This window comes from Psammomys obesus, unplaced genomic scaffold (assembly GCF_907164565.1).
Source record: "Psammomys obesus unplaced genomic scaffold, mPsaObe1.curated_primary_1811, whole genome shotgun sequence".
NCBI classification, from domain to species: Eukaryota; Metazoa; Chordata; class Mammalia; order Rodentia; family Muridae; genus Psammomys; species Psammomys obesus.
The window spans coordinates 26,108,696-26,118,173 of NW_026585895.1; the positions used below are offsets into that span (position 1 = coordinate 26,108,696).

Sequence of the window (9,478 nt, forward strand, 5' to 3'; positions counted from 1 at the left end):
ACACACACACACACACACACACACACACACACACACACACACACACAAAAACAAAACAAAACAACAACAACAACAAAACCGTAAAGTCTCTATTTCCAATGGCATTCTTCACCAGCAGGCTTCTCTTCACATAAGAAAATCCACCAGTCATGGTTTTAAAATGGACTCTCTTGTTCAAGGCATTTTTTTCCAGCCATTTTACATAAGCTATTGCAAAATCCATGTCCTTGGACATGCTGCTTGGAGCCTTCCCACCAGTGACAAGCTCTTCCTCAATTCACATTCCTTTACTGCTTGTGTTTATCCACACTCCATCAAATAATTGCGACATTTCAAAGAAGGGAGAAATCTGTCCATCCAGATCAAACAGAAACCTGGGGTGTCTGTCTGTCTGTCTGTCTGTCTAAATCACACTGCTACTTGCAATATAACTCTACTCAAAGTGGTTCAAGAAAGGTTGGTGTACCTATTAAAATATTTTATGCTGAGATTAAATATCTTCCAGCTTTTCCAACTTGCTTGGGATGACTTCCTATGTTTCTGTATCACTAGTTACCTCCTGAAAGCAGCATCAAGTACTTTACTCCTCAGAGATTTGTCAGTCAGCAGCTTCAGCAGAAACATTATTTCAAAGCCCTATACCCTGTCAGAGGTTTTCTTCCAGACCACAAATTCTGTCATATAATTCCACTGTCAGAATATGCTCCTACAGAGATGAGGCAAGTACCTTCAAAGGAGTAACACTCAATTCCATCTCTCTAGATACGTGATCTATATTAACACAACTGAAGAGTACACTGGAGTACGGAACAATCATCGTCCACTGTTAATTTGACTGGCAGGCATGGCGAACGAAAGCCACTCTTCTTTTTCACGCATGCTATATTGATAAGCTCTGCCAAACTTAGCTTGAATAAATGAAGTCAGTCTAACCTAGGACAAGATTTTTCATTTGCTTCCGTAGAAACACACCTGGTACACTTTTGGCTATCGTTTCAATTTATTAGTAGATATTCACTCACTCCTCTGCTTACTGGCACACCAGGAAAGCATAGCAGCAGCACTGTAATGTAAACACTTGAACCAAACTAGACTAGGTCAAGGGGACAGAGTGCTTGCAACCTGCTATCAAAGATCTCTTCACAGGCCAAAATTGGTGATTTAGTTAAAAAAATATATATTTTTGCAACAATTCATACTTTATTGAGTCCCTAAATACTTCCATAACATTCTCCTGATCCTTACTCTAATATGAAAATGACATGTATGAAACATTTTTCCTTAGTGATGTCTTATTAGTCTCCCATAGCCTACACTTCTTGCTAAATAATAATAATCATAGTGAACTTAATCTCTTATATTTATGAACATAATTTAGAAAAACAGCCAGAATCAATGTGAAGACTGTTCCTACATCACAAAGACATAGTTTGCTTTCTGGTTTTTGAAATTGGTATTGTATTTGCTACCTTTTGTTTTCTGGATCAAGAGTAGTGAAAGAATCCCAACAGCAAATTCCCTGACTGGAATAAAATTTATGGAGTGTCATCTCCTATCTGAGTATGTCTTCTATATGTTTTAAATTTGAAATTTAAAGTCTCACAATGAAAATAAAAATGTACCTTATATAACAATTACAGAATTTCCCTTCTTCTCTTCTGGACAGCATTTCCCTAAATATGTTCTGAGTTATGCTCATGCCCTTTCCTGCTCAGCCCTCCCAAAAAAAAAAACAAGTTTAGACTGAAGTCTCCAAGGAAATTTCTCTGTTGGAATTGACAATACATGTAGCATTTCAAAAGTTTCAAGTCACCTGAACTAAAGCTTCTTTTACTTATTTAACACCAAATCTCCTTTTTGACCATGTTTGTCATCTTTGCACACCTTTAATTCATACCCTAGTGTAGACAGTTTGGCAATGCTACTTTCCTTCATCTCTTTTTCTGTTCTTTAGTCATTCCCCAACTCCACCAGACAGGGCTGTCCTGCCTACTTCATTTTTCTCTATTAGTTGACTTTCAGCCTCACAGAATGATGTCTCCAAATGCATCTGTAAACTCTAAAGACACAGAAGCATTTCTGACATATGCGCGTGCGGTATGCACCCAGTTAGAGTTGAAGGTCCTTGAAACTCTGAGCTATTTATTATTCCCTACACTATTTGGCACCATATTCAGTATACGGGTCACTCATTGGGTATTGACCGTAGAAACAACACAATTCATCTATGCAGAGTTATTTATCACCCTGTTCCTCTTTTGCTTTTTCGAAATAATCCCAATGCTTTTAACCTTTTCTCAGAAGTACAACTTTCTAACCTTTTCATTCTTTTTTTCCTTCTCTTTTGTACTCTCCAGACTGCTTACTGTTCTCATTAAGCTCCTGTACCTCAGAAACTGAATAATACCTTTAGTTGCTTTGTTTTGCTCTGTTACTTTAAGGAAGTTAGGAGTAGTCCTAAGACTGCACGTCTGCCTTAAGTTTGAAATAAAGTTAAATCTCTCTTCACCTGGAAATTCTAAGCACAACTGGTTTTTAGAATATTTTCCTACTTTCTAGCACAAACTGTATTATTATCGAATCATTCCAAGTATGATTTTTTATAAGTACATAAATTTTATAAGAATATAACCTACACCTAAAAATGATAGACAATGATATTCTTGTGCTGTCACCATGAATACCTCAAGCACAAAACCTCGAAGATTTATAAGTCAGTACAGAGGCAGCAGGAGGGGGTCAGGGGACAGGTTTTGAATGAAGCTTCACGATTTACTGCTTGTAGAAACTGGGTCATCCCTTTGTAGCTGGGCACCAGGACATGCCTATAATGCTAGCTCTTAGAGGCTGAAGCGGTAGAATCATGAGTTCCAGGCCAGCCTGGGCTAACTGTTGAGACCCTCCATCAATAGTCCAAAGACAGGTCTATTCTTTACACAAGGACACAAGGAGGACATCGAGACACTGACTAGAGATTTCTACCATCGATTCACTAAAGAGCATGATAATAGAAAACTTTAGTAGAATTTTAAAGACATAGGGACATTGTACCTTTGAAGAATGTAATGAAGTCAAGCCTATAAGCCTACCCTTTCATACACATTTCCCAGGAATTCCACCTTCAGGAATCTATAGAGTAATATGAATACTTAGAGGTTAGACTACATACCCAACACTCATCTGCATTGTCTGTACATGGCAAAATGCTCAATGACACCCATATGAATATGCCAAAGAGCCATCTGCCCATAAGCCATAAAAACTGGTTAGACATGCTGGTGCCCTGACCTTGAGCTTCACGTTAGAAAGCAAAGAGATAAATATTTGCTATTTGGAGCACCCCACTGGTAGTTTTTCTGTTACAGCACCCCTCATGTACTGTTCCCTTCTAAGTCACAACTCTGTCTTAATCTTCTTACAACTCCCCCATCATTAACAGCTTTTCCTTTTGTTTCTTCTGTATCCTTCCTTATTGTTCCAGTTTCTATACTTTGAAGTGTTTCTAGGCCTAATTTCAGGATCACTTTCCACACCTCCCAGCATTAAGTCCTTCCATGATCATATCTAAGACAATGGCTCAAAAACCAATTTAGAAATGTACTTTCAGCTAAGTCCTGTAGAGAGAGTCTGTATTATATTCTCATAAAATTCCCAAAGTTGTTAAGATGGGAACACTGGATTACTGGAAAGAAGCCAGTACAATGACACAAAGACACACCTGTAGCCTACATCAAGGTGACAATAATGAATATAATAAGAAAGGCTGACGCTCAATCATGATTTGAAGATGACTTTGGTAAGACTCTGAGTAGCTTTGGATGGGCTATGAATGAATATGCAAAGTACGGTGGCAAAGTTGAGACCTAAGACCTGAGTAGCAAGAGCCATTATGAAATGGAGATGGCTCTAGGGACAGTATTCACAGGAATTATGAACTGACTCAAGTCAGAAAGTCTTTCGAGCCAGGCATTTTGGATACACCTATGACCCCAGTACCTTTGTGGTAAAAGTGAGATAGAGATCTCAAAGCCAGCCTGGGCTACACTACAAACTCTCTCCCAACAAACAGTTCAAGAGGGAGAGTTGAATCAGCTAGGCAGAATAAAATGAGTACTAAGAGCTGACAAGTATGTCCTGCCATGAGGTGAGGATATCCTTGGTGAGTTTGTCCAGGATTAATTCAGTGACATGTAACAAAAAATTGCATGGATCCAGTTAAAAAAGGAATATGTGAATGAGGAAGGTATTTTTATCAGTGCATCCCTATGATCATCAAGAGTTTGGGCTAATTTTAAAAAAGAAGATTTTCTGTGTATTATCAGGTTTGTGTGTGGAGGTTGGTGTGTATATATATATATACACGTGTGTGTGTGTGTGTGTGTGTGTGTGTGTGTGTGTGTGTGTACGTATGTTGTTTGTGTATGTGCTTACGCTCGCATGCATAACCAAGCATCGCTGGATTGGGGGGGGGGAGGGTGCTTGGGACAGGGTTTCCTGACTGTCCTGGAATGCATTCAGTACACCAAACTAGCTTCAAACTCAGACATCCACCTGCCTCTGCCTCCTGAGTGCTGTGCTTAAAAGTGTGTGCCACCACTGCCTGGAGAATTTTTGTTCTGGGGGTGGGGGTAATAAAATGAAGGCATTAAATGATACTTTGGTTTTTCCTCATAGTGTAAAGGTCTCTTTTAAAATATTAAGTGATACAAATAATAATCCCTTGGTGGTCAGGCAGTGAAATCACTATTTTTAGCAAATAATTAATCAAGAGCAGAAATTAAGAGTATTTTCAATGAGACCTTGAAAAGGCTATACTCAACTTTTAAACCTCTTGTATCTTTTGTGTCTTTTGTATCTTTCTTTAGCAGGAATTATAACCAGGAATTTAAATCTAGATTTCTGTAACAGTGAAATTTTGACATAAGAATACCTTTCCATTTTCTAAAGACCTAGCAATATTAGATATGTATAACACAGAAGTTAACAGGAAACCTAAAGTCATCATCAAAAATTATGCAAGCCTTTACAAACATAACAAGCTATTTCACGTTTATAAAGGAAACTGTGGTTGTTAAGGCTTTTATACAATACCTGTTTCTTCAGTTCACTCCAGTTCAGTTCTCTGGCCATCAATTCAACAATCCTGGGCAGGGCTTCCTCTGCAGCCTGGACATTGAGGAATGCCAGGCGGGTGCGACGTGAAATCATGTCAACTGCGGTGCAGGCATATTCCTTAATCCCATATTTCACCTAAGTTACAGAAAACATGCTGGTTTGGATCTTTCTTCTAAAATAATAAAGCTTCACATTTGAAAAGTAAACCTCTGAGAGAAGGTGATGTTTTTCCCTAGCATGTGCGGGTCTCCGTCAGACACAGGCACACTTGTGGCATGGTACAAACCCCCCCTCTGCTTGCTGCAGTAGGCTGGAAAATGGAGTGGGCTGGGGAAGACTGAATGTCACCTTACAGAACAGTACGAGGTGTAGACATGCAAGCTGCGTGGCTTCTCACCATCCACAGGAATCACTTCTCTTTGCTAATGAATAATGGAAACACTCATTTGCATGCCTGACTGTGCAGAGGACTGGGACAGAAAAGTTGTGGTTTCAGCTCTTTAGGCTGTAAAGTTTTTCCTGCCTCAGAGAACAACAAATGAAGTTTACTGGACACTAGTTATTTAAGGCACAACGGAACCACAGCGTGGCGTCTGGTTTCACAGTGCCAGAAAATAATTTGAGAAATAAGACAAATCCCTGAGAAATTATCAGAGCTCGAGGAGGGCCTGGAACCAGTCCAGATAGAAGCGATATGAAATTAAAAGATCTACAAATTCTAAGACAAACCAAATTTTCAGACATGTGGTGCTTCCCTGAACAAACTCTGGAATTCACACTCATAATGACACTATTACCATTGTCAACATCAGAATTCAATATCTGTGAAAGCCCAAAACTTCACTCTAGACTTGTGGCTGTCCTGTATGCATTGAAACTTTGCAGCACATAACTGGTAAAGGTAGGCAGAGCACCAGCATACAGGAAGTCCCTTGACCACTACCTACCTCTGCTTCAATGTATGGAAATTCTGACACAAGACGCACACCAACGACAGGCCATCGTTTTCCAGTCACACTTGCCATTTTGGCCACCTCGAAAGCCTTGTCACCATAGGTGGTAGCGAGATGCTGTGCCACCTACAGAAATAAAATAAAACTGCTTTATTCAGGCAAGGCACTCCAGATGCCATTCCTTTTAGGTACAGAACAAAGAAACACTATCTTCTTAGGTTGACGGTTTTCCTACAGCTTGTAACTAATAGTTCTCAGGGAGTATTAGGTTCGAACTTTGTGGGAGGAAACCACTTGGGTTCTGAATGCTTACACCAGCACTGACTCAGCATTCATGTAGGATCGGATCAGTGACGGATGAAGCTTCAGCTTTCTTTTGTTCTTGATGTCACTTCTGAAGACAACCCTTCCTCGCATTCAGGATGCAAAAAGTTTAGGGAAATTTGTACGCTGGAAACAATCCAAATAAACCACAGATTTCAAAGAGAAACTAAAAGTGCACCACTTTTAAGGCAACTATAATAAAGCTGGACAATCTTTTCTGTTTTTCTTTTGCAGTATGCGAGAGCAATAAGCCACGCAAAAGGTCACTGTAACTCAGGGAGGCCACACCACGGCTACTGAATGAGATCTTAGCAACATCAAAGCAGTGTAGTGAGTGTGGCAATGCACACGGACCTCGCTCTCAAGCCCGTAGTCTTGGACAAGCCTGATGTAGAGTGTGGGGCTCCAATCTTTGCCTCCTTGAAGGAACAGCCCAACAGTCCTACTCGGCCCTGCTTTCAGGTTGTGAATCTTGATCGCTGCATTCACAGTGTCTTCTGCCATAGAACGATACGTCGTCCATTTCCCTCCTACAAAGAAGTTGTTAAGCCATTAAGCTGGCATTCTGAATTAATAATAGCAAAAGTCACCTCTTGGCAAGAAATATGGCAAAATAAAACAAAACGCTGGTTCATTAGAGTGAAAAGAAACAATCCAAATAGGGAGTCAGCCCCCCCATACCTGCTATTGTGATTAGGCCACTCTCACTGACATCCACAACATGATTTCGTGAGATAGATTGTGTGTCTGCAGAGTTGGGATCGGTAACGAGGGGACGAATACCGCTCCATGCTGCCAGGACATCCCCTCTTCTCACTAGCAGAAATCAAAAATATTTCATAAAAGATGAATGTACAGGAAAGCATTCAGCCGAAGTATAAAGGCACAGGTGGGATCAGAGAAAGGAACCTGAAACATGACAAAGAACTATCAGGGTGTCAGTTCTGTGGCATAAAAAAGAATTTGCCTGGGGGAGGAAAGGACTTGAAGATCTGGGCGAAGGTGTCAAAGAGGAAGCCGCGGAAGGCAGTGTCACCAACCCCAATGGGGAAAAAGATTACCACTGAGAGAAAAATAAAATATTTATGAATTGCTACATTTCCTTCTAGAAGAAACCTGACTCTCTCCATAGGAATGATAAAGACCTTCATTAACAAGCCCTGTAGCCAGATGTGCTCTCTCTCCAGTCCACTCAGCCATGAGCATCTACAGCAGGCCCAACTCTGTAAAAGACAGTTGCTAGTCCCAGCCATTTCATTTCACCTCAGAGATCCCCGCTCCCAAAGCTTTGAGGGTTACTCTCCTTAACCAGCTGTCATTAGTAGCTAACTTGTCACAGGTAGACATCTGGTTATGGTGTACCAACATCTGACCTGGTTCCTTCTGGCTTTACTTTTCAAACTGAGTTGTCCCTCAATGGCTGACAATTTCTTTTTTCTGTTCTTTTCTCATCCCTAACCTCTGTAATTGACCCAGGGATGTGTGTATTGGCTCCTTCTGGTAGCTACGTAATACTTGTATTGTAAGGTATGAAAATTCTCTCAAATTCAAGATAATATAAAATTATTTTCTTATCTCTGGCACAATACTATTACCGATACCAAGAAATCAGATAACAGCTGAAAAGCGTTTGTTACTGCTCTAACAATGGCTGAGGGATACAGATCAATGTGTCTACAATGAGGGCAAGAGCACCTGTAATCCTTGCTCAGGAAGCTGACACAAGAGGATTAACACAACTTAGAGGCCAGCCTAGACTACTACATATTATGTTAAGTTTCAGACACACAGCAGCTACATAGATCCTGTTTCAAAAGCAAACTAGTTTTCTGGTAGAGATTAATTCAGCTAAAGTAAATCTACATATTTTAATGTAGTTGATCAAGGGCCAGTCTTAAAATGACTATAATCTCAAAAGGGGGCTATACATCCAACAGCTATAATGCAACAGGGAAGCAAGAACATAATGAGCTGCAGAGCAAGCCCACAGCTTCACAGTTTGGTCAGCTAGAGGCCATGTGAGACCTTATGCTAGGGCTCTGGCCCCAGATCTAGCCCTCTGGTGCTTTTATCCTCTTAAATAGGTGTGATCTTGAGATTTCTGTGGCCTAGGGGTAACCCAGCGTCACCGAGTTCTACAAGTCTTAAAAACTTTCAACATAAATAGTCTAAAGTGCTTTAATCTTTATAAAATGCCTAAATAGGAAATTACTATTATTTTCCATTAGCGTTTACACAGCCCTCAGAGTCAAAAATAAAGCAACCTACCCACTTCCGACGTCACTGTGGTCAGTGAACAGTCCCTCCTGTGCCTGTGAAATTCCTTTGGTAGCCACACTGATCAGGAATCTGGTTTAAACTCTTGACGCTCCATGACTAATGTCTAAAGTATTTTAGAGAAAGTTAAGAGTTTCCAGAATAAATGTAAAACACATGCAAAGCAACTATCTGGCCAATGCTTCGTCTTTTCCACTGTAATGGACACAAAACAACACATATCCGAGGCTGTGCTGTCTGGAACAGAGCCCTGACACTCTCAAGTAGTTCAGTCATGAAAGAGCGTGGAGTGAAAAAGAAGAGAGATTAATCTCATCTCCATCCTTATAAATGAGACTGATCCTGTGGCTGGACATGAAGAAGAGTTCAGAACCAGGAAAGTTCTTTCTACTTCATACCTCAGCACTGGGCTTTTAGCCTGACATTTTCAGCCTGAAGATGTTGTCAATTTGAGAGGGAGTAGGCAAGATGCATAGAAGTGTGGGGGGTGGAGGGTTGGAAATAATGCACCTGCTATGTATAAAATTCTCATAAAATACAATGGAAGCTTCAAAAAGGAGACAATATAGATTAGAAACGACAGAAGTTTTATCAGATGGGTGTTAGAATCAAATTATTGAGAAAATATATTTTAAGAAAAATAAAAATGTATTTAAAATATGAAGTATTCTGTATGGCCTACAGTACTTTCACACTACTAAGCCAGAGTAAGGTCATGCTATCTATCTATCTGTCTATCTATCTACCTACCTACCTACCTATCTACCTATCTATCTATCTATCTATCTATCTATCTATCTATCTATCTA

At 40.1% G+C, this 9,478-nt stretch overlaps 1 protein-coding gene across 3 annotated transcripts in view; it reads right to left on the reverse strand.

The window, feature by feature from the left end:
• The window catches only part of Gpd2 (glycerol-3-phosphate dehydrogenase 2), a 145,559-nt gene that overhangs the window by 7,233 nt on the left and 128,848 nt on the right, over positions 1–9,478 (reverse strand). For all 3 annotated transcript variants that reach the window (XM_055600530.1, XM_055600529.1, XM_055600532.1), the window contains exons 10-13: positions 7,074–7,208; positions 6,747–6,922; positions 6,063–6,194; positions 5,092–5,250 (exon numbers count right to left, since the gene is read on the reverse strand). In XM_055600530.1, the coding sequence (XP_055456505.1) occupies positions 5,092–5,250; positions 6,063–6,194; positions 6,747–6,922; positions 7,074–7,208 (602 nt within the window). The remainder of the gene's footprint in view (positions 1–5,091; positions 5,251–6,062; positions 6,195–6,746; positions 6,923–7,073; positions 7,209–9,478) is intronic.